The sequence below is a fragment of the Haemaphysalis longicornis genome, unplaced genomic scaffold, assembly GCF_048455015.1.
Source record: "Haemaphysalis longicornis isolate Haplotype H1 unplaced genomic scaffold, Haemaphysalis longicornis Haplotype H1 scaffold_101, whole genome shotgun sequence".
NCBI classification, from domain to species: Eukaryota; Metazoa; Arthropoda; class Arachnida; order Ixodida; family Ixodidae; genus Haemaphysalis; species Haemaphysalis longicornis.
In genome coordinates, this window is record NW_027526205.1 from 805,644 (window position 1) to 831,545 (window position 25,902).

Here is a 25,902-nt window from a genome sequence, read left to right on the forward strand (position 1 = left end):
CTAGTTTAGCTCACGCTACAAAAAAAAATACACGCGGTGGGAACGGTAAGAAATACTTCAAAAGAAGGGGTGCATGTTGCAGCCATCCAGTCACCTGCCTAGTAGCAACATCTCTCCCGAAGAGAAAGAGATTGGCAGTGCCAGGTGGCTTGCGGGCATCTACTTAGTCCCCGCAGTCTGGGCAAGCGGGGTAGAAAATGGGGACGGTGAGTTGTTGGGGAGGGTGGCTCGAACGTTAACGCTACGATTTGATTGATTTATTGATTGATTGATTGATTTATTGATTGATTGATTGATTGATTGATTGATTGATTGATTGATTGATTGATTGATTGATTGATTGATTGATTGATTGATTGATTGATTGATTGATTGATTGATTGATTGTAGGGTTTCACACGCCGATGCAACGTAAGGAGCTGAGGCGCGCCGTAGTGGAGGGCTACGGGTTAATTTTGACCACCTGGGGTCTTTAACGTGCGCCGAAATCTCGTACACACGGGCGTTTTTGCTTTCGCCTTTAACGCTATGATTTAAAACACGGGAGTTGAATTAAACAGCGCCAAATCTTTTAAATGCAGAGCATTTCTTTAACTCACATGTAGCGTCCGATGTCCGTCCGCAACAGCTCAGCGCGCAGGCGCGCCCTCTCCCCCACTCCTCCTCTCCCGCATCACGCTACCCTCCTCGCTCTCAACAAGAGGTCCACACCCCTCCCCGTACACTATATAAAAAATAAATACTTATCGGCGCCTGGTTTTGATCCCACGACCCTGCGGGCGGAACGCGAGGTACATGGTGCTCTTCCCACTGCGCCACAAAACCGACACAGCATGAAATGCTACGAACGCGCCTTATATCCTTGACTCATTCAAACTACGTCAAGAAGCTGCTGATACAACGCATTCACTACCTGTGGGCGGAACGCGAGGTACATGGTGCTCTTCCCACTGCGCCACAAAACCGACACAGAATGAAAGGCTACGAACGCGCCTTATATCCTTGACTCATTCAAACTACGTCAAGAAGCTGCTGATACAACGCATTTACTACCACCAACTCTAGAAACACTAAACCTTAACGTAATACACCCACCCCCTATGCGACGCATTTTCTCGAGTCCCCCTCGCGGGGAGATGGGCCCAATTTTTTTTTTGACGACAGCTTCTTCCACAAAACGCGGTCCCAGTGCACCCTAGTTGTAAAGTATCAGGCCCACAGAGTTCAGGCCCACAAAGGATCAGGCCCACATGCCTAGAGAGAAAGCAAACGTTTCCCTCTCTATCTATCTTTCTCTCTCTCTCTCGAAAGTAAATGGTGTAGAAGGGTTGTTTTAGAGTGATAAGAATTTCCGTTGCGTTGGGTCAGTGCGAGAAAGTTTATTTTGTTTGTGTCAGGTAGAAACAAACAAAATTAAACTCAAAAGTTTGTTTCTCAACCCAAAATGTGAGGTATCTCCAATTGGTTTGAGGTACCTAAAACGGTATTTTTACTGATGTGCTTTGCGAGGTATTTATTATATTTTTGCGTTACTAAAACGCGCCTAAGCTTGTGAAATGCGGCTAATCAAATAGAAGAGTAATTATTATAATACTTTGGCTCACGCACACAGGTCCAGATATATTCCTTGTTGTGTGGACTGAAAAATTGAACATATTCGGTTTAAGCCATCTATTTACTTCGCTCATTATTTTTTGCAGGTCGGGGAAGCTCGGCTGGCGGTGATCTTGCTGGCAGAATCACGTCCGGCCTCGGTTCGCGTGGTGAAGTTGGTGGAGGTCTTAGTCTAGGAGGTGAAAATGTTTTGCTTGCAGATTTTTCTAGCTGAAAACCCTCCGCACAGAAACTTTGGATCGTTTGTTGGTGTTCCTAATGTGGCCTCGCTCTGGATTTGTCTCCGTTCAGATGTAGTGCGACAGAACAATTAGCCTATGTCGGTCGACTGTGCTTGAACGAATTGAAGCTCATTTGTTAAGCCGTGTTCGCGAAGCCTCGCGTATTTCCCAATTCAAAACTAACTCACTCAAAACTCAATGCGAAGTAAAAGGTAAGGGCAACGCGGGCATGCCCCTACCCGATTTTTGAAGGTAAGTTGCGCTGGTTGAGAGCACAGAGATGGGCACGGGAAAAAAACGTACACTTTCACTATAAGACGGCCCGATCTACATTAAGCCCACGGTCACGTTTTGATATGTAACACCGTCAAGCGGTGCGCAGCTGGGCTTAGATTATTATGGCGTTGCTTAGGTCTTCGTCAAACTTCACTTGAATGTTTTCTAACGTGAATCATAAAGGAAGGACATGAAGCTTCATGTTATGAAGTTAAGTGAACGTTTATGTTATGCTCTGAGGTTTGGCGCCATGAACTGGTACCGTCTACAAAAAGGCGTTTTACTTGTATACCAGGAAGCGGGCACCAGTTCAGGTCGTACGACATCACACCGATACTTGACGCCCATTCTCCGGCGCATACTTACAGAGGTGTTACTTCAGACAAATTATATAGACAGAAACAGTAGCGAACGTCCTCAGCGATGTATCAAACAGCGCTTTATAACAAGGAATATATGCTGCTGTAGCCCATGCTGGTGCATATGCTGCTACTAGTGCCGCATTTCTTGGGATGCACTAAGCAATAAACGAAATTGCCAATCATTCAGTCGGTATGCAACCGCTAGAAGGCCAACCGGAAGAAATCTGTGCCCGTATTCTAAATTCCGACGGAGTGATCAAACTCTCGGCTGGGTGTATGAAACGTTTTATGGACAGGAATGGATGCTGCATTTGCAGAATATCCGGGGTTTGGTGGACAAAAACCGCCAATCATTTTACATTCCTTTTCATAAATTTTAGCGAGTGTTAAAGGAGATATGAAGGCAAAATACAAGTTTGGTTAATTAAAATTCCTTTGTCCCGGTCATGATGAGGCGAATTCTATCGCAAAGTTCTAACAAATAGTTCACATATTCACGAATACATATTTTTTGTAGCCAAGAATGACGACGCAGATTTCTTCATGGAAAAATGATTATTTGGGGTGAACTTGTGCTCCGCTAAGAGGTCTAAGAAAATACAAGCGGCGACGAAGCAGCTAAGAAATTCATCTGCACAGGCGAGTATAGGCGAATCGAATTCCGCGGGGAACTCCATACGAGCATGTATTTTTCAGTGTTAACCCATCTAGGGGCGACAGGGTTTCAGGGTCGACAGGGTTTCAAAGAGATTTATTCGTAGCTTGTACATATCATTGCCCCGATAAAATCTGCATAGAAGGAGCGTGACGAGCCCATCAGCACAGTTCTGGTGCTGAGCAGTAGACGGCAATATGTGTGGTGTACACGTTCTACAGCGTTCAGCACAAAACACAGCAAAGTATCGCAATCCCATTGCAGAAACAAAAATATGCAAAGGAAAATATGCGCGCTAACAACTAAACGAAGAAACCAAGATTCCGTTCTAAAAAAGTGAGAGACGTTTTTTTTTCAGAAAAAGAAATGAGGAATCATGATAAATCTTCCATATATATAAATACTGTCAGTCTACAAATATGCACTGCTAACGGAAAGGGATAAGAAAGAGTACACATATGAAGTACTGCCTACAACAGAAACACCAGCTTTTAAGAATAATGGTTACATCAATTAGGGTATTACCTACAATGACAGACATAATGCATTACAACACTACGCGAAGAAAAAATAATATTTATATAGGGCGCGAAAATCTTAAAGTGGGAAACAAGAGAAAGAAAAACAAAAAGGGCCATCGAGGAACTGTTTTGCACTGCTGCATTGATAGGTGCTAGCTTGATGATAACTGGCCAGGCGACGTAAAAAACGAATCAACGCTAGCAGAGCGACACTATCAATCTACATACTTCATTTCTGAAAGTACGCATCCGAACTATATTTCCTGCTTCAAGCTTTTTTATAAAGCGAGGTAAAGTATTACAAAATGTTTGCAGACCGTATTAAGTAGGAAAGGTGAGAACGTGCCATCTTTCAGTGTTTTCGCGACGGTACACTCATGCAAGTCTTTAATCAGCACTCTGGAAATGCAGCTTCGTCAGTGGCTTATGACGGAAGCCAAGTTGAAAACAGGTCGAGTTCTGAACAGGTGGTCAGCCAATTTCAAAGAATAAAAAATCGGAGCTCGGGAACACTAGTTAAAGATTTGGCGGTCTGTACAGTGGCGAATTCTGGCAAAGAAAGGACAGCTCAGATAGATTTTTGGAATGTTTCGCTAGTTCCTTCTTACAGCTAAGAACAATTGTTACACTATCAAGATCAAAAACATTTGCAATCCATTATTTCTGGAATAAATGACCAGTGTGGGCCGAGTAGGTGATATTTCAGATGCAACGTAGGGATTTTTTGTGACACATAAAGTCTATTTTTATTAGCGAATGTAGTAGTTGGTGAGTGTAATTCAAATAGGATTCAAACAAAGAGTTATAAAGCAATGAATAAACTTTCCTTGGAATTAGGTCATGACGTTTGCTAAGAATTTTGCAGTGCGAGACAATTTTATAATTTCAGAATTAACGTGGTCCCCCAAGTAAGGTGACCATTGAGGTTCACTCCTAATACCTTAAGGTATTCCCCCTTTTCTATTTAGTCACAATCAAACTTAACATACTGTAGGACAATGATTTGTACCTTTTCGGGTTGGAACTGTATCGCTGTAGATTTATTGGGCTGTATTTTTATTCCGTTAGTAATTCACTAGCATTGAATAGACTGCAAGATAGAGCTAGTTTCCCTTCCGATCTGCTCTGACGAGTTCAAAAAAAAAAGCCCAGTCATATCATCGGGATTCAAAGTACACTTCGCTCGCCGACATAAGTTTAAAATATCGTAATATATAGATTAAACAAAAAGGTCCTAATATTTTACCGTGTGGGACGCCTGCTCTTACATGCTTAACGGATTATTTGTGGGTATCAGTGCAAACATACTGTGTTTGATTGGCTAAATAAGAGGTGAGCGAAGATTCGACACAACCCCGGAAACCATACCTACCTAGTTTCAGTAAAAGTATATTGTCATTATGCAATCGAATGAATGAGAAAATTGATGAACACGACTATTAGTCAACTTTCTTTTCTCGAAGGAGCGTAACACGTATTCTTTTTGTTGAGTAGTGCTAATGTCGTACATTTGCGCGTAACAAAACCGGATTGATCATCAGAAACTAACTTTTGAGTTTCACAACAAGACGACATCATAATTTGAATTGCCTTTTCAAGCTTTTTAGAAAATACAGGAAATATCGACACGGGCCGATAATTCGACACACATCTCCGGTCTCCCTTTTTGAAGAGTGTTGACACTTTTGCCTTTTGTAATTCGGTGGGAGAAACGCCCGAGTTAAGGGAGAGATTAAAGATGTCTGTAAGTTTTAGGGTTAATATAATATTGTGGTATGGTGTCTATTCTATCGATTTGCTGTACTGTTCAGTAACGGCTTCTAAACTGCTTCCAAACTGTGAAGGGAGCCGAGAACTTGTCAGGCCTTTCAAACTTTCAAACTTCAAGACGTATTTCACCAGCTTTCTCTGAACATCTTGCGCATGCTGGTTTGAAGTAATTTTCTTCTTCATAAAAACAGAATAGGCCTCCAACCATGTCACTTCATTCATAAACACGCAATTATCTTTAAAAAATGCCAATTGGCAACTGGCATTGCGGGACATTCAGACCTTCTGCTAACAAAATAGTCATCAAAGGCATCACGCATGTCTTTTGCCGGGACGCTAGCTCCACCGGCAGTAATCTCGGTGGGATGTGTGACATTGTTCGAGTGAAGAACTACTGTATTTATGAGTCTCAATATTATTTCACGTCATTACGATAGATTCAAACAATACGTAATAGTGCGCATGTCTTGCCTCTCTTATATTCTTTTTGAGTTCATTTGTGTACAACTTAAATTGTGCAAATAGTTCTTGATTACGCTGTTCGACAAATTTCTTCTACATTTAATTTTGCTTCGAAATGTTTTTAGTAAGCTCGACGTTATCCCCTAGTTTCTTTCTTTGTTAGCTTGGAAAATTAGCATTGTAAATTTCAAGAAATTTCCAAAAAAAAGCGTTGTATGTGACGTATGGTTTGCATCCGTGATGGCACCTACATGAGCCCAATTCACACCACCAAATGCCTCCCTAAAGACCTCAACGCCATTTCCGGTAACGTTGAATACTATACGCCACTTGGATAACGTCTTGTTTACTTGCGTTTTTACTGCAAACAGAAATAGCAACTTGTCGCAAATACCCTAGGCAACCATTTTTCATGGAGGTTTGTGATAAAGAGGTGAACTAGACGCTCAGCGGTTGGTGTAAATCTTGTTGGTTTTGTAATGGTACTGGGGCAGCCGTTGGCTGCCATAACTGCAAAAAAATGTTTTTCAACATTACTATCAGTGCGCAAATTTATGTTGACATAACCTTGTAATACCGCGTAATACCTGTTGAGGTATACACAGCGTAAAATTTTGTCTAAAAATGAAATCTATGATACGACCAGCAGGTGGACGGTAACAAACTGCAATAACCGTGCAGCCCAATAATGTGCAAAAAATTTACTTTCAAGTGTAAGTTCACACATTTCAATAAAGGGTCACATGCAATTAATTTCTTAATCAGGACACAAACTCCACCACCGGCATCAACTCTTCTATTTAAAAATTGAGAGTAATAGTTTGGTGGTTGAACACTTGTGCCCGATAAGTGTACCAAGGTTCAGTTAACACAAAAACATCAGCAAAATTTTATCGACCCAACCTGGTTTTCCCAAAAGTTTTCATCATACGGATACCGGCTCATTCATCTCTGAACACCATGCCGCAGCTCAAGCTCATACACACCGAGAGCCTCCTTCTGGGTTATCAGCCAGTCCTTAGACGAGCCCCACACGAAAAATAATCCTCACAAGGTATACTGATATCCTGGCACACTACCGCTTGGGACGAAGAAGCTTGCCGCCTCCACATTTCAACATGTCGCGCGAGCACACAGTCCTCTACAGGCAGCTACCAACTAACATATTTCCACATAGTACATTAGTACACTCAAGACATCAGTCATCATACACATACACTTGTAAATTGTGCTTCGAGCCATTAACTCTCTACCACATGGTGCGGGAGTACCGCCATACATCATCCCGTGCACCAAATCCGAATCCCTCTTTTGAACAGTTGGAGGGTCGGCTGACCTGCTCAAACCCGGATCACCAACAACATATGGTAGACCGGGTGACCCAGGCCGCCAACACCCAAGGCTTCCTGTACTAAGGAGGCATCCAACCTGACGGTCAAGCAAACATTTAGGGCTCCATCAAACGTTTATTCCTCCTTCGTATCCTCCCTAGGACCATTTCAGACAACCAATTATTTCTAGAGAAGGCGCAGCGTAAGTAGTTTTGAATGGAGATATAAATGAAAATTTCTGTCCATTCAACAAAACAACATTTCCAAAGTAGTGTGTAAATGATAAAGAGTCATCTTGGACATGAAAATGGTTCAAAGTGAAGTGGAAGAAAATTTTGGTGATGAGCCCGAACCAGATACAAGACTCGCAAAAATCCCTACACGTTTTATTTGGTTATATATTGGGATGGCTTTCACTAAACCCTATGGAATGAATATTAAAATTTTAACACTTCCCAATCCTTGCTTGCAATAACCATTATAAATATGCATGTCTTAAGGTAATTGTAAGAATGTGGCTGTTGGAGCAGGCTGATCACGTTTCTTTCTGTTTCTTGAGCCCGCAACTCTTCCTTTTCTCTCTGCCCACGATTCAAAAATGTCATTCTGTATTCATATTGGTTTCAGAAATAATAATGATCACACTACATGCATTTGCATTAAAAACGTGGTTATACAAATACAGGGGTTATCCTCAGAGTACGTTTCTTCCCCTTACAAAGGTAAAACCTTTTCTCTGGGATCCGGAATCAAGCTGTTAAGAACACAAATAAAATATCTTGGTTTCGAACTTGGTTTCGAACTCGTAATTTAACTACACTTTTTTGCAGGCCGGGGTGGCTTGGGTAGCGGTGGTCTTGGCGGTGTCGGCCTTGGCGGAGGCACGTCCCTTGGTATTGGAGGTGGTGGACTAGGTCTACGAGGTGAATGCGCTTTAAGTGCGAATATTGTTGCAAAATGCTGCTGGATATTAACTGCTCGTCTGATGTCAACTGATCTTCTGTGGCCTCACTGTGGAGTCTTACTTGTTGGCTTACATGAAAGGTGATTTTGTAGCAGTAGCCATCCTTAATGACCTCCTGTGAATTGGAGGTTCTTACTGAGCGGAGAAAAATACATTACCAAAAAAAAGAACACTGTTGATGCTTATCTCAGTACATGAGTGGCGTATTTATTACAATTCTTTGACTCAGTGGGCAATGGTGTCTGGCCAACTAATCTTTTTTTATGAGAAAGGCGAATGATCTAAGAGGGATCACTTTTTCAAAAGGCATTTCGTGGTTCATTTCTCATGACAAAACAGCTCAATTTGTTGTGGTTAAGTAAACATTAACGCGTATCTGCTTCTTACAGATTTGACGAAGTCCAAAAGCAGATAAATAACACAAAACTATGTTAGTTTTAATCGGTCGTTTTCACCTGATGTGCAATGGGGAAACTAAACTAACGTTTTCACCAAAAATAGGCAGTGCCCTCTTTCTTGTGTTTAGAAAACGCGAATGGATTAAAATGGACACAACTGTTCGTCGCTGCCGCTGCTCGAGAACAGTGTTCCGAATTGAAAGCTAATGAAGCTGTAGTGTGCTCACTGATTCAGGTGCACGCCAAAACGCCTGCAGGAACACGAAATTTTTCGGACGATGAGGATAAACGATCATGGGTGAAGTGAAACAAAAAAAACGGTTCCCGTAGCCGGAATCAAACCAGGGTCCCACGCGTTATGAACCCGGCGTCTATCAGATGGCTGCACATTTTTTTTTCGTTGGCTTCATTTCGATATGGTCGAAGCGACCGTCAAACAGCAGTTACCGATTGGCGCCGTACACCTCAAAATCAAACGTTAGGCCAACGGAGTGCACACCCGACAGTTACTGTGCGAACTCTTGCTTTATTTATTTATTTATTTATTTATTTATTTATTTATTTATTTATTTATTTATTTATTTATTTATTTATTTATTTATTTATTTATTTATTTATTTATTTATTTATTTATTTATTTATTTGTTAAGAAACTCATGCAGCGTGGTTAATGCATTCTTGTTGGGAATATGGGGTGCATACACAAAAAGTACGAAGGGAAAAAAATTAAGTTAGAAAGATCTCTCCAAATCACCAAAACAGGTGACATCGAAAAGGAGTTCCCCAAACACTTACGAGTTGCATATTCAATAATGTACTCTCACAACTTTTTCCTGGAGAAGTTCCATGGGATGAAAAAATTAGTTCTGCAAACCGTTTGTGCTGCAGCTCATTTTGAGGATATTAAAGTAATAATCGCTTCTCGCATATACAAAATATTGTAGATGAAGGTGCAAGCTCAAAAACCGAAAAGCCACGGAAAAAAAGTTACATTTTTAGGGGAAAATATTATCAGGAAAGCTTGTATTCACGCACAAGACTTGAATGGCAAAGCTGCTGTAGGTGATCATTGCCGGTCAACATGTTTCCTAACGCTTCGCTGCAGAGAGCACCCACGTGACACATGTGATGTCACTGCGTGCGCTATACTTTTGAGCGCATGCATAAATTAGCCCACTGTTTGGGCTCTGTAGCCTCAATGTCGAGTACTCAGTACGGGCGCTGATAGCTTTGCTTCGAGCCCCAGTAGGCCTATCCCTAGTTTTTTTTTCATAGCGGAATTTTTATTCTAAAATTAATGTTTTGCTAAACTCCAATCTACGTGCTGTTTTCGTTAATAATGGTGATTTTGTATGTTCGAGGACGCTTTAGTTTTAGGGCGCTGCCGATGACCACGTTGAATTACCGTTCTTCATCGCGCGAGCAGACATGTCACGTGGGTTGTCTGTGCAGCGCAGCGTTTGGAAATACGCTTCCCGGCACGTAGTTAAGTTTCGGTATCATTGTTGATATTCATAGTTTCAGTGGTAGTCATCGTCGTAATATGCATCAAAGAGGTCGTCCTCTCCTTCGTGGCGAGTGGTGGATACAAAGTCAGCTTGAGCATTATAGACTTCCAGCAGCTGTTCGACGTCGATTCAAGGCAGCGGTGGCGGGTCCTGCAAGTCATCTCGGGAAGGATTGGCACATTCGTAGTCATGTCTCGAATTATCCATAATGGATGCTACGTTACGCGGCGGCCGCGGTGACCTCTACCAACCAGGGCGACTGTTCAACTTTTGCATTAGCGCTGTAGTTTTTTTTTGCATGAGTGGTTGCGCTTCACAACAGCGATGGAGATTCTTTGTTTTTTTTTTCTCGCTAAAGACATAGGGCGAGTGGGTATCTCGCGGTAGCAGCAAAACAGGCCGCTTGAGCGCTCGCCATTTTCTTGCTCCACCAGATTTCTGACAGTTTTTTTTGCTTTTGTTTATGTCACTGCGCGTACGAGGACGTTCGGCGGTCGCAGCGAGGCACGCGTTCACGAGCGCTTGGCACTTCCTTGGTATTTTCTATACAACGGCGAACTTGCGGTCAGTAACAACAGCTCCGCTTGTAAAAATTGGCGCAGCTTGCACTAGTTGTGTAAGCATGGGAAACAGCAGAGCTGGCGTCCCCTCTCCCTTCGTTGGAGACCCGGCTGTTGCACCACACATGGATTTCCGAACTTGGCGTTGATATTTCTCCATGACTGGCAGGTCCAAATATTTTTCTGCACTGGCTTTCCCATCTCTCACAAACTGGACCGCGTTAGTACGGACTAGAACCCGATGCAACCGGCTTTGCAAACTCTGCGGCCGTAGCGCGAGCTGTCCTGTGATCCGCATTTGAGGCGCGGACCCACGAGCGAACGAACGAGCGAACGAACCAAAGAACCAACGACCAGCTTTCGAAACGTATTTATTTCCGCATTTGCAGCTGACCGTTCTCTGTGACTGCACGTCCAGATCTTTTCTTTCACCGGCTTTCCATCTTTCCCAAAGTGGATCGCGTTAGCACGCGTGGAAGCCCGCGGCCAAGTCTGACATAAACGCTACGAATAACCCAAAGGAAATTACGTTGTACTTCAGGGATGCGATGACAGCTCAATCAATGCAAATGGAAAAGAGCAACGCTGACAGAGGGAAGCCGTCTGCCAACATCATACAAAGCCGTAAAATCCCGGCCTTTGCTTTGCAAGCGTGGGAAGCGCGCGTACTTGTTTAAGCGGGTGATATCAAAAACATTTTCAAAGCAGTGTGTAAATGCTAAGGAGTCATCAGGGCAATGAAAATCTTTCAAAGTGAAGTGGAAGAACATTTTGGTGATGAGCTCGAACCAGATACAAGACTCGCAAAACCCATAAACGTTTATTTGGTTGAATAATGGGGATGGTTTTCACTAAACCATGTGGAATGAATAATAAATTTTAGGCACTTCCTAATCCTTGCTTGCAACAGCCATTATAAATATGCATGCGTTATAATAATTGTAATAATGTGGCTGTTGGAGGAGGCTGATGACGTTTCTTTCTGTTTCTTGAGCCCGCAACTCTTCCTTTTCTCTCTGGCTACGATTCAAAAATGTCGTTCTGTATTCATATTGGTTTCAGGAATAATAATGATTACACTACATGCATTTGCATTAAAAAGGGGTTATACAAATACAGGGGTTATCCTCAGAGTACGTTTCGTCCCCTTACAAAGGTAAAAACTTTTCTCTGGCATCCCGAATCAAGCTGTTAAGAACAGAAATAAAATATATTGGTTTCGAACTTGTGTCCACGTAATTTAACTATACTTTTTTGCAGGCCGGGGTGGCTTGGGTAGCGGTGGTCTTGGCGGTGTCGGCCTTGGCGGAAGCACGTCTCTTGGTATTGGAGGTGGTGGACTAGGTCTACGAGGTGAATGCGCTTTAAGTGCGAACATTGTTGCAAATTGTTGCTGGATATTAACTGCTCGTCTGATGTCAACTGTTCTTCTGTGGCCTCACTGTGGAGTCTTACTTGTTTGCTTACATGAAAGGTGGTTTTGTAGCAGTAGCCATCCTTAATGACCTCCTGTAAATTGGAGGTTTTTACTGAGCGCAGAAAAATACAGTACCAAAAAAAAAGAACACTGTCGATGCTTTAACTCTGTACATGAGTGGCCTATTTATTACAATTCTTTGACTCAGTGGGCAATGGTGTCTGGCCAACTAATCTTTTTTTTTATGAGAAAGGCTAATGAACTAAGATGGATCACTTTTTCAAAAGGCCTTTCGTGGTTGATTTCTCATGACAAAACAGCTCAATTTGTTGTGGTTAAGTGAACATTACCGCGTATCTGCTTCTTACAGATTTGACGAATTCCAAAAGTGGGTAAATAACACAAAACTATGTTACTTTTAATCGGTCGTCTTCACCTAATGTGCAATTGGGAAACTAAACTAACGTTTTCATCAAAAATATGCAGTGCCCTCTTTCGTGTGTTTAGAAAACGCGAATGGATTAAAATGGACACAACTGCTCGTCGCTGCCGCTGCTCGAGAACAGTGTTCCGAATTGAAAGCGAATGAAGCTGTAGTGTGCTCACTGATTCAGGTGCACGCCAAAACGCCTGCAGGAAAGCGAAATTTCTTGGACGATGAGGATGAACGATCATGAGTGAAGTGAAAAAAAAACGGTTCCCGTAGCCAGAATCAAACCAGGGTCCCATGCGTTATGAACCCGGCGTCTATTCGATGGCTGCACATTTTTTTTTTCGTTGGCTTCATTTCGATATGGTCGAAGCGACCGCCAAACAGCAGTTACCGATTGGCGCCGTACACCTCAAAATCAAACGTTAGACCAACGGAGTTCACTCCCGAGAGTTACTGTGCGCACTCTAGAAAAGGGTGGAACTAGGTTCTTTGAGGATGCAGCTCATTTTAAGGATAGGCATGGAACTAGGTTTTTAGCCACATAAAATGAAGGGGGTTTACCTTACGACTTCATAATGTTACTGGCCCTACACAGTTTATGGAAGGCTCGCATGGCCCGTCGGTAGGATTATGTAGATTCGAGGAGGCCCGGGAGGGAATACTTTTGTGAAAATGTCCGTTACGTAGTTCTGGTGTTGAAAGCCGAGTTTAGTTCACCCGAGCGTGTGACTGTGCGTAAAAATTTGGAGAGGCTACCACCTTTTTAATCTGACACACTAGCAAGGCATGTGCTAGTGCCTTTTCATGTGGTGGAATTTTGTTGATGCTTTGAATGTATCTATTAACCCAAACCAGGCATTAAAAATGCGTTGATAGCTCTAACGAATAAACGCCGGTTTGAAAACTCGAGGGATACACGCTATAGTCCAACCAAAGGGCGTGTTCTTTTTTTTAATTGGAGATTTCTATTGAGGTTGGACTACTTACGACCGGGATAAACAGCTCCGCTGCTGATAAAATTTGCGGAGCTTGGCACACGTGACGCCAAGGCTGGGTGAACAGCAAACCCTACAGCGACACCTAGCGTATTTCGGCCGAGTTTTTGCGTGGCTATGACTGCAGACTCGGCCAAACTTTCTGCGTGGTTATGCTCCGATTCTCGGTCAATTTTTCTGGGTGGTGTCGTCGTTCGGCCCTCGAAGCCGCAATTACCGCTTGATCATTAGCGTATGTAGAATAACTAAGTCGTTAAGGTATGTACAATGTACGCGTGCTCTGAGGTTTTGCGGTGAAGTTCCAAGGGTATCGGGGAGGTGCAGCTCAACGAGCGTTTGCTCAAACTTTTTGAACCGGTTCTGTGGCCACGTTTCGGATTGTGTGGTCTGGCGTGTGGGACGCTAACTAGAAATTTAACTTTATCGCTTCTGGGCCTTTTTGCGTTTTTAATTTTGGCATTATTTCTTCTCTTTTCACTTTCAAAACTGCACCGCTTCTCGCAAGAAGCGATAGAGCGAGCCACCTCGCGACGTGTTTCTGAAGCCGTGCGTGTACCAGTTGTATCGCGCATCGGACAGGCGGCGGCAGAGGTCCCGCCCGGGCGTGGTGAGGCAAAGCCGATGCGCACGTTGACGTCGTCGCTCGGTGATATATTCCTATGCACGTTCGCCGGGCCAACCACCAGCGTGAACAGCACCGCTGCTAAAAACAATGCTTCAAATTACAGTTCATAATTGTTTCACCAAATGCATTGGGTCTCAAGCAATCTTTAAAGAAACCTGAAATCAACAATCTTTAACAGGAACTTCTTTTCTGTCAATGTATCATGCGTTCTAAGGAATACAGGAAGCCTAAGGTGACCTGAACGTGCGTTGAATTACACTGAGTATTATTTTGGGCGCGATGCTAATGCGCTGTCTCGGTCATATTATGACAGCAGTCTTCAAGTACATACGGGTTGTTAATCTGGTGGCGTAAAGCCTGTTGCATCGTTATTGTGTTTGTGTTACCGTTTACCGTGCCGCCGGGTGCCGGAGTTTCCCCTAAAAATGGTTGGACACGTTTTTAGCGCACCATTTGAGGTTTACGTGTTCCGGCGGAGCGGCTGCCGTGGTTGAGGTAGCGACATGTGACAAATTACTCTAAAAAAGAATGACACAAAACACTGTTGCTCAAGTCTATTTGGTCTCGTTTAAAATAGCTTGAATGTGAGTTCTCAGAATAAGTGTTGACAAATTATTATTTCTTTTCAGAGAGTTGTAGGCACCACTTGTTTATATAGGGGAGAGGTGTAGTCATATAAGGTCAGCAAGAACTCAGGCCTCGCTGAATATTCCGGCTTAAACTGGCAAAAGAAACTTGTAATAATTACGCATGAAGCTACAATATCGTCCTCAGAATGAGTTTGGACGCCTAAGAACAATTTGAGACATTATTAACATGCCTGGAGGGTCCCAGGCGGAAGAAGCTTAGCACACACTTGTAGGGGCTGCCATTTTCCTGCCCTTTCCCCAAAACTCGTAATTTGCCGTACTTCTGATCCTTAGTTAAGAACAACAACGTTATAAAAGGCGTCCCCTAACAATGCTTTTATCGGATTTACCAAGCATAGAGCGCCGAACGCAGTGCATAATTGCTGTACGTAAGCCGGGGGGGGGGGGGGGGTACACTTTGCCAGCGCCGAGCTCGGTGGCGTTGGTAAAACCTCCGCCGGAAAGTTACCGTCGACGGTAACTACTCGCCAATGCGCAGTCGACTTACGCAATTACGGCGTACGGTAATGCATACACGGTAATAGTATGCTAAAACTGTCTATTGAACAGCCATATGCAGTTACAAAAATGCTTCGCACGCCTACCAAAATTTCGCAACAAGTACAGTACAAATAGATGTGACAGATCAAGAATATTCACTCACCTTCTAATGCACGTATCACAAAGGCCTTTTACGTACAGTAACACGTTGTTACCCAAATATAGTAAATGCAGGCAGTTTATAATGACTTTAGGGTCAGGCAACCTTATCAAAAAGGCACGAATGTCCTGGCGCGACAAATCATCTCGCTTGTGTTGTCGACGTGTTCACTGCCTAACTCACTTCTATTAATAAGGCGAAAGCTATAAATGGCGTGTTTTTATAGATACTCTATAAAGCTTTAAAGGCGTCCGGCTTCTTTGGTATTGAAAATTCTCAAAATATGGCCGATGGGTCAATGCGAATAATCAGGAAAGATGAATACAATACAAAAAAAATAGATGGAATCAACCCCAAGGCCTCTGGCATGCAAGCAGAACTGGGGGACGGGGTACTTTCCAATTCATCACAATACATTGACTCCGGCTAGTCAGGGAAAAATCGCAGTAAGGGCGGTTGGGTAAAATAAAATGGATATCCTCCAAAACTAACTAAGAGCAGTAGGTCTTTATTTTTAACCAGCCGGTTTAGGCCATACCGCTCACTGTCTTGCGTGACTATTGCGACAATATGCGTGACTTTCTTTTCTAAGGTGAAAAGGTGCTAATAAATTCATATGAAACATTTTTGTGTTATATTTGATAGGTTCTCGTCTCGGGGCCGGGCTAACTGGGCTCGGAGGAATCGGAGGACTCGGAGGTCTCGGAGGTCTCGGAGGACTTGGAGGACTCGGGGGACTCGGAGCACTGGGAAGGGGTGCTTTGAGCAGCGTTGGGTCCGGGATCGGTGGAGGTCTTGGCGGTGGGCTGTTGGGAAGTCTACTTGCGTCCAGGCTCGGAAGGGGTGGTGGACTGCGTTCACGTGAGTATTGTCCACACACCCATACGTACTTACAGTTTAACAAGGAGTGAGTAGTTTAAAAAAATGTCTTGTAATCGAAGTTTTTTCTTGCATGTTTAAAGGCCTGTGGTTTATTTGCATTTTACAGTGTTTGGCAACAATTTACCGCTTTCGGCATGCCGTAGTTTTAGGTTACGTTATTTTTTAACAACTAAAATGTCCAAAATATAGCATTCCTTATACAAAACCGAATTGATGATTGGTTCTAGTATCAAACAGAGCCAGTTTAAACGTTCTTTACTTGCATTTGTCTGCATGTTACCGCGCTAGCCACGGACCTGCAATATTCCTTGTGATAATTGTTTGAAAACCCTGTATATTTGTTTCGTCAATGTTATAGAATGGTTCTCAGGAATGGTGGCTGCCGTGTGCAACATATAGACTGCGTCGGCAAAAAATGTTTGCGGTCGCTCCGTGCACATAGAGCTACAGCAGAACAGAGAGGAGAGCGTAGGTGGGGATCAGTCGCGTAACTCGAAGCATGCGTGCCTCCGCTGTGTGAAAACAGCCTTGTTACCGCTGCCAACCTAGCTTCTAGGAAGACGTGAAGTCGATGCGCCGGTCACCCCTTCCTCCGCCTTGCACATACGTTGAACGAAGTCTTCACGCATTATATCCCCCCTTAAACGCTTTGTAAAGGGGAGTGTGTAACGACTAATAGCCAATGCGTAAAGAAGAAAACTATTAAGACTGCGCACTTTGATTAACATAAAGCGCGGGATATCAACATTTTGGGACAAGCGTAAAAGCGGATGTGCAAAATTACGGAGATGCGAACACACCTGTAATTAATCTTCTGCGTAGAGAACAAACTTACAGAGCTCTCATGTTTTATTGGAACTGAGAAGATTTTGGCGCGATTGCATGATATCTACTACTCGTGCACTGTCGACTTTGTTCTTGTTGTCTATAAGCGGCTTTTTCATCCACCCTGTCGCTTTTACTGAATTCAGTTTTCTCTTGTAAACTAACCGTACACGAAATTCCTTCCTATATCTAGACTATGCCTCCCTTTCTACTGTTACGCTCAACCGTTACCGGTTCCTTACATAATTAGTCTTCACCCTGCCAGCAGGCTTGCTTGTTATTTGAGCCGTATTATGTAAATGCAAAGTAAATAATGAAAACTGAATGTGTCAAATCTGAAGAATTCCAGACAAACTGAGGGTTTATTGGCGTCTCATATTCCCGGTCCGAGGTGCTGTGGCTTTTGAAGCTTTTCCCCGCGCATATAGATTTTAAAGCCCTAGCTTTTCTGAGGTCATTCTTTAAAATTTTCGTTTTCATCCTTTATGTAAAGATGTCGTTTTGGCCTTCTAACAAAAAATGAACACTGATTATATAAATTAATAAAACACCTTGAATATCTTTCTACTGTCTCATCCGCACACACACTTTGTGTGAACCATGCAAAAAGAGCTAAATGTGTACAGGCTTCACTAGGAGGAATAGTAAGGACACAAAAAAAGAGCGTAAAAATATTTTACGCAATGCACTGTTCTGCAGTCTTGGACTTCTCTAAGCCCGTGTCAGCATGTTCCCTTAGAAACTAAATGCATCATACTCCAAATTAAAGGTAACTAAAGTAAAGCACAAATTTTTAGGGGAGACGTAATGTGCAATTTAAATTGTGCAGATGGAAAATTGGCGTTCACCTCGATTACAACCCGCCCACATATCTCAGTTGAAAAGAAGCGACCTGTTCCTTATCCGGAAACACTGAGTGATTGGACGTGTGAACCTAGCAAGAGGACTGTTGACGGCGATGTTCATTGTTCTAGCGGCTGGAAGGCAACTCTTAAACGAATCCATACAGTTTATATTAAGTAAGGCGTAAGTGTTATTTCAAAGGTGGACCATCCGATTGCCATTTGTGCGTGTCAAATTATTGAAGATCGTGAAATCAAAGAGAAAAAGAAATGTCCAGCCCGCCACGAAAGCGCTGGGAAAACATCGACCAGCCCTTCGATGCAGTTTGCCTGGAACAGAGCACATACTCTGCAGTTTGGACTTTCTATTGTTGTAGGACTGATACACCTTATAAACTTGCATCAACCACAGTTTCAACTGCCCTAAAATGTATATATTTCAGCGGAAAGTATGCTTCATTTCATAACCTAAATGCTTGTTCTGGGGCACCGACTCTTCCATCCACCTTAAATATGTCCGGCCAATGATCGCTTTCTTTCAAGGCAAAGCGAGAACTTTTCAACCTTACTCTAGCATCTTTGTTTGTGTGTTTCAGGAGAACGCTCGCGCCTGATCGGTGTAGGCATTGGATCTGCATTGGGTGGCGCGGCGCTTGGGGGCCTGCTTGGAAGGATGAGCAATCACGGCGGTCTCGGAGGTGGTCTGGGCAGCGGTCTTGGCGGCTGGGGAAGTGGTGGCTATGGTAGGTTGTGATTGCCCATAGAAACAAAAGAAAATAAGTGGATTAGTGAGTGAATCGAGGGAGGCAATTGACACATACATTTTGTATATTTTTTGCTCGGCAAACGCACAATATGCATGTCGCCCACATTTTATGAAAACCCCCCATGGAAAGCGTAGATGAACGAAAGTTGCAGTGCATCTAAAAAGGCCCCCTTCATTTTCGGCATCAGTGGTATATTGGGAAAAGCCCACTTCAACGACTTTCCAATTGTTTGAGACTTGTAGCAACATTCGCCAAATTCACAGTTATATCTTCGAAAGCAGAATCCTCTGTGTAAACAGCAGGAGCTTCACATTTATTGTAATTTATGTTTCTGGCCTGTTTTTGTATGACACCGATGAAGAGTTTTGTAACTCGCGTGCGTTATATGAGTAGCAAAGAATTAAGGCTAAGCGGTTGCCAGAAGCATCCTTCACATGTGTCTTAAAATACATGGTAATGTTATCGGTTTAGGTTCTCAAATTGTAATATATCAAATTAAACCGCTAGACGTAACGCGAGCCCCGACCCTACTTTTAGGTCTTAAGAAAAGGTGTGGATCGATTCAGTGGATTCAGCAGACGATCTCCCAATGCCAAGAGCGACTAAACAAAGTTGTCAAAAGTTCTCAGGCAGAAGTTAGTACGCTTTTTCATAAAGCTTGTAAAGCATTGGCAGCGAAAAAAAACAAGAGAAAAATCAAAAAGAAGGAACAGAAAAATTGGGTCATATTTCATAATTTAGTTGGGTGACAGGTTCTTTGAAGAGTTCCTACAGTAAGAACCAGTTTACTTAAAGAATAACAAAATGTAAACAACTAATAAACGAAGTAAGAAGCATAATTCTCATTACGCAGGAATTTATTGACCTAATATTTATTTATTTATTTATTTATTTATTTATTTATTTATTTATTTATTTATTTATTTAAAATGATGGCCCCGGTTAAGTGATCATAGCATGGTAGAAAAAAAAGAACGCAGAATGATAACGAACGGCAATTGCAAACAACAAAACAGGGGATTCAAAATGTGTGCCTATTTATACTGGCGCGCAGATAACAACTGCCGAAGGACGAAAAAACAAAAACCAATAAACACATCCGAACAACCACACCGCCATAAGAAGATGCACAGCAATGCTCGATGCACGCTCTACAAACCCAGAACCAAAACAGGTTACGCACTCATCAAATTCATAGCAAGAAAAATAGAATTACAAGTCAAATGGGCTGCCAAATTTGTTAACATCAGATTTCTCGCAGAACGGCCTTCAAGATTATCCCATTCAATAACGGCTCTTCAACAAAAAAACAATACTTAACGACATTGTATTTGATGGACCCGAGTTAAATTAGGCGAAGATCAGTGTCGTGATGAATGTCCGGAGGGAGGATAAGCGATGTATTGATAAGAGTCACTGATGGTTTCAACCACGGAGCAAGATATATCTTGCTCCGTGGTTTCAACAATCTTAAGAAGAAAACGCGAGGGGCATAACGTACTTTTTCTGTCAACTTGGAACCTCACGTGCGGCCACAGCAATTAAAAATTAAACAGACTGCGTATTTTGCATGCTATTTGTTTTATATAGTTTAGCGGTAGGAATGACTCCCAAATTTCGTTTCCGTAATCAAGAATGGGTAGCGTGATGCTCTTGTAGGCTATTAGTTTTGTGGTTGTTGGAGCATTTCTAAGCGGCCATTTCAAGTAGTCAAGTTTCAACAGTGATCGATTAGCAACGTTTGTAATCGGCTTATGTCTGCGCAAGTTTACATAAAAGGTATAGAAAAACAAACCAAGTTGATATACTGAGTCACCTGCCTTAGCGCGTTGTCATCGGCTGCGTAATTGAGATAAAGAAGTGAGGAATAAGAAGGTCCTCGCTGTTTTGAGTAAATCAGTAAAAGGGAAAAAAACAATCGCTGACAGCGGCGCAGTTTGCATGACGACGGGCATCGGAATGGAGATCGCGCCGAAGAATTGGCGTGGCGATTGTATTTACGTAAGAATTATTTGGCTTCTGACTTTGAATACGGTGCTGTAGCAGCCCTAAATTGTTTCTGAACAAGCAAATCCTTTGACTAAGCTTTGCATAGAGAAATAAACAAACTTTTTTCCAGTTTCAGTACTGAAACTACTCGACAAATATGCGCAATTCGCACGGAGAAGTTTAACTCCGTTAGCTTCAGTAACGAGAAATCTAGCAACTCGCCCAGCTTGCTCTCGTTTGATCTGCGGAGCAGGGAGCAGGCGAATCTTGTCTTGGCTTGAAACCTAAACGCAGGAATCAAAGCCCTCACGTGATTCCCTTGCCGAAACTGTGCCCAAAGGAAAAAAAAAAACACCCTTGTTGTTGTGCGTTTTCATGTTATCAGAGTGATTGTAAATATAGAAAGGATGGTGACCATTTTTGTCTTTAAAATATTGGTGTTAGGATAGCCAAGGCAAAAGCCTAAGTTTGGACAACTTTTAGATTTCGAACAACTGTTAGCGCTGAGTTCTGTAGTTACGCCCGACGCAATATGCAGCTTCTGATTTTTATTTGATAAGACCTGTAACGTAAATTCTGTGGGGGGTCCTAGACGGAGACAAATCTTCGAGGGTGACCACCTGCGTTGTAATCATCAAGCTATACAATCATTGTTGCATCGTTAAAGGAATTTCTACGTATCAGCCTGAGAGAAACTTGCAGACGACGCAAAAACTCAGAACGCTGCGTCATTGCTCCAAGTATTAAAATGACCATTTAAATTGTTTGCTAATCCAAAGTCTTCAAAGACAATGACTCGGATACGGATAGGCATTTCTTGCAAACTACCTCGTCGATTTCGAAAGCCTCCAGTTCGGGTAAACGTTGTGAAATTATCATCAATAAAAATTCTCACAGCAAGGAACTGGTGTTATGTCTTGAGTTTTAATAATGCATGTGAACAGTATCGGGAAAATGCGGAGGCTTCTTGAGTACCGTATTTACTTGCATAATGATCGCACCCCTGAAGTTCGTCGTCAAAATATGACTTTCAAAATTTCCCGCGCAATGATCGCAGCCTGAAATTGCTGCAGTCATATGTCGTATGTGTGCCAAGTCTAGACGACGATGGTCGTGCTTACGTTAGTTTCCTCCTCTTTCAATGCGGACATGGCTACGTTATTGCCGCGGACTTGATGATATTAGCGATATCCGTAAACGTGAGTTCATGATTGGTGCGGAAGAAACTCTCATTAAATGCAGATAATGTATTCACGAAACATATAAAAAACCCGCTCGGCTTGCTGTGTCGGCAGCCATGTCTTTATGTCTCACACTGTGACAGCAGCAGCCACTTATTGGTCGACCTGTTCTCACCTCACAGCAAACTCGTTCCGGCGCATTTTGTAATGCAGTAATTCCGGCGCGTTCCGTAATGAAAACACTGCATTTTGCATCACTCGGGGGTCATTCGGTGGTCAGTGTAGTTTTTAATATGTTCTTATTGGTTACGTTTATTATGTTCATGAGACATCGAAACATTCTGACCTGCGACTTGCGTTTTTTTCGCTGACTACCTTTTGCGCTGACCCCTAACTATGCATCACATTTTTGGACAAAAAGTGCGATCATTACGCGAGTAAATACAGTATGTATCTTAGGTATTTTGCGTGTGCATTGCCATTTTTTTGGAAATATAAACGAATTCAGGAATATTTTCGTTCAAAAACGGCAAAGCTTACAACCGAAATGCACTACGTTTGTGCTTTAGAACCCGGTTTTTGCGCTGTGATCAGGTATTTTGCTTGCGTATTCAGAAATAAAAAGTGGAGTCGCTACTGATCCGATAACGTTATACACAGAATAGCCAAGTTTACATGCGGAAATGTTTAAGGCTGCGCTTACGGGATTGCAGCGCAACAATAAAACAAATGTTGCGCAGTAGGAGTTTAGTCAGTAGAGTTGATATTCTTACAGCAGAAATAGGCAAACTAACCTATATGTTTACATGATGAAGCGTTCTGAAGAAACCGACTTGAAGCGAAGAAAGTGAAATATACTGCAACAGTGTTTGTTGAACGGCGAGTTGCTAGATTTTAATAAAAAAAAACTGCGCAAAAAACAGGACGAAGAAAGGAACCACTAACCACAGGCGTTCTGGTTAGTGCTTCCTACTCGTTCCTGGTTCCTGAGGTCAGCGCCCGTGTTTAGTGGTTCCTTTCTTCGTCCTGTCTTTTGCGCGGTTTTTCTTCGAAGGAAGTGAGATTTGTGCAGCCTAAAGACCCGCGAATGCAACTTTTTGTAAACACTAAGAGTCCTTTCGCTGGCATGCACAATTTTGCAAGATAAAACTTGACAGGGAAATAGCCATATTTCCTGTCGAAATAGTTTGTAACTTATCAACAACGCCCACTGAGTTGGCCCGGCCGCTACGGCAAATTTTGTTTACTGCTGCCGAAGTTTGTTTTTGACGATTACGTATTGAATTTTATTTCAAAGTGAACACGCTTAAATTGGGGTGTCTATGTGTTCATGTAGGAGGTGGTTACGGTGGATACGGAGGATACGGAGGCACCGGTGGGTATGGTGGATACAGCGGATATGGTGGATACGGAAGACGTTGCACGACGTGCGCAAGACGGAGGGTTTGCAACACGGGGCGCTGCAACCGGCGGTACTGGTGATAAGCCTTCCATAAAAAATACACAGACTTGTTAATCAATAAAATGGCGTTTCGACCAAAAGTTGTGCCTTTCAGTGGAGAATTATTTTTTTGAGAAAGCAGCGTAACTCTGCGCGGGAAAACTGTACAGTCGGAGGAGGCGCTGCCGTAGAATTACTCCCGTATGCCGTCTATTGCTTTATCTATTGTGGCAGAGCCCTCTTTAAAAATTTTTTTCCTCTCGCTACATAATGCAGTAGAAGAATCAAGTTATTTTGTGCATCAAGTTTCGTTTTTTCTCTGCTATGTGTGCCTTTTCCACGCTTTTCAATTGTGCTGTTTCTAAGGTTTTACTGATGCGTCAAAAGCATGCATATGCTATTTGACATACCGATGACACTACACCGAAGATAGTACTCTAACATAACTTGTATCTTGGTTTCCAGTGTTAGAGTGCCAAATATCTCCAAAAAGTTAACAAAGTTATAGAAGTATTTTCAGTAACGGCAGCTCATATTTGAGGTTTTTACAGGGCTATCTGATTTCACATCATCCTCACCTTTTGACGTGCATGTAATATCAGTTTCGAAAACAGCCTTATTTGTTGGCTTTTACCAGTAAACGAACAAGAAAATATTTCTTTCGAAACAAATATTCGAAACCAGACGTGGGCACAATACGCTGGAGTTAGCTGAAAGTTTTTAAAGCAAAGCTTCAGTGATCTCAGTGGTGGCTTCCGTAACATGCGTACGTCCTGCAGGAAAACTAATTCTTTCAGAAGATCATGATGATTGTGGGTGATGTGTAGAAAATTAAAACGCTTTCTTGCAAAGCTTGGCGAAAGCACCACTACGCCCCTTCCACTAAAGGTTGATGTGCAGGAGAGGGAGGAAGTGGCGCAGGCGTGAGACAGCGGGACGTAAATAGGCATAACGTCATGCTGTGAGGTGAACATCGGCAGTTTTAGGGCCACTATAGAATACTTCGTGCCCTGCTAACTAATACCTACCCCCACCCTCGCAGAAACCGCTACATCGCCCCCACCCTGTATCCCCATTTGTGCCGCTTCTGCGAAGAATTTGGAACACTTCTTCATATGAGTTTGAAGGTACGTTGCGCTCGCTGTGAACACAAAGACTTGCACGGGAAAAAAACGAAGACTTTCACGAGAGGACGGCGCACTAGCAACTCATTTATTCGGAACAAAACAAAAACATATATAGAAAACACAGAATGCAACAACAAATTCCAGATAGATGGGGAGCGGGAGTCAGACTGGTGTGCAAGTCTTTTCCCGTGCAAGTCTTTGTGGTCACAGAAAGCGCAACGTACCTTCAAACTCATGTTACACCAACTAGCCCGACATCAAGCTTTACTGTTCTTCATATGGTCGGCGGCTGTACACAAAGCCCACTTGACCCGCCCAATCTCTTCCACACTTATGAGCTTTCGGAGAGCGCCTTGGCCACCTCTTTCCTCGACGTCCGGCGCAAGTTGGTGGAGAGGGCAGAAGACGCGGCCCGTGCCAATGGACTCCAGGAATGAGCACGCCACCCTAAAAACTCTTTACTAAGAAACAATAAATATGTTTAGTCTCTCTCTCGCCACAGGCCCACGTAAGATGAGAATGGCGTTGCTCTGCGTGCGGTAAGGCTGTCAGCCACAACACCTTAAGCCTAACTTCCCATTTTCAGGCTTAGGACGTTGGGCGTAACGTAATATCTTGGGGTTTAACACCTCAAACCGGCACCCACTCAAAGAAGCAGATATCGGTTCGCGCCGTACAACCCAAACTCAAACATTAGGACTACAGGTGCACACTCGAAAGTTGCTGTGGGTATTCCAGAAAAGTGATACATACCTCCACAGTAGCCCATACTCGCAGTGTGGGATTCGCCAAACCAAAGAATTCATGACGAGAAAGCTTCACGTTCAACCATCGTCATCGCTAGATGGAGGGGTGCATGATTTTTTCGCCTTTGCCAAGAATGCGTGCCAGAATCTGAGATTGGCGTGAAATGCTAGCCCTGGGGTTCTGAACTCATATATTCAGTGTTACCGCCACAAATAACTATGATGAGATCAGTGCAATTATGACAAAGCGGGGTATGCTCTACGACCACCAATAGCCGATAGCGCGGCCTCGGCTGGCTGGCTACTAGGGTTGGACCGATTTCTTGCATGTTACACTACGCGACAAAGGCAGTGCATGGATACCCAACGTGGTCACAGCACACTAAAGATGGCGACAAAGCATTTCGAGAGTTTAATATTGTAATAATCTATTTGGGGGACTTTTCTTTTCAGCATAACAAAAGCTATATATACGTATCAACTCCTTATTCCTGAGGAAACCGGAGAAGAGGGGCGTGATGTGGAATATTGTACATGTGGCGAAGTCCGGTGGACTGCCACGGCGCTGCCTCAGCATGCGCGGTGCATGAGGCGTAAGTTTCGCTGGGCAGTGCAATAATGTATTTGGGTTAATAGCGGGGGATGGCTCCTCAGTCGATGGTAGACGCTCGACAAGGCAACTATGTCCGAAGCATTTCGG

The 25,902-nt window shown here is 43.1% G+C and overlaps 1 protein-coding gene across 2 annotated transcripts in view; it reads left to right on the plus strand.

Annotated features, from left to right (window-relative positions):
• LOC144160522 (uncharacterized) overlaps positions 1–23,420 on the plus strand; it is a 54,443-nt gene extending 31,023 nt beyond the window's left edge. Inside the window, exons 7-12 of one of the 2 annotated variants that reach the window (XM_077691791.1) lie at positions 1,701–1,793; positions 8,043–8,135; positions 11,903–11,995; positions 16,048–16,263; positions 18,548–18,694; positions 23,225–23,420. In XM_077691791.1, the coding sequence (XP_077547917.1) occupies positions 1,701–1,793; positions 8,043–8,135; positions 11,903–11,995; positions 16,048–16,263; positions 18,548–18,694; positions 23,225–23,370 (788 nt within the window). In that variant the 3' untranslated portion in view covers positions 23,371–23,420. The remainder of the gene's footprint in view (positions 1–1,700; positions 1,794–8,042; positions 8,136–11,902; positions 11,996–16,047; positions 16,264–18,547; positions 18,695–23,224) is intronic. The other variant, XM_077691792.1, reaches the window with a different exon arrangement.
• Positions 23,421–25,902: the final 2,482 nt, after the last annotated feature.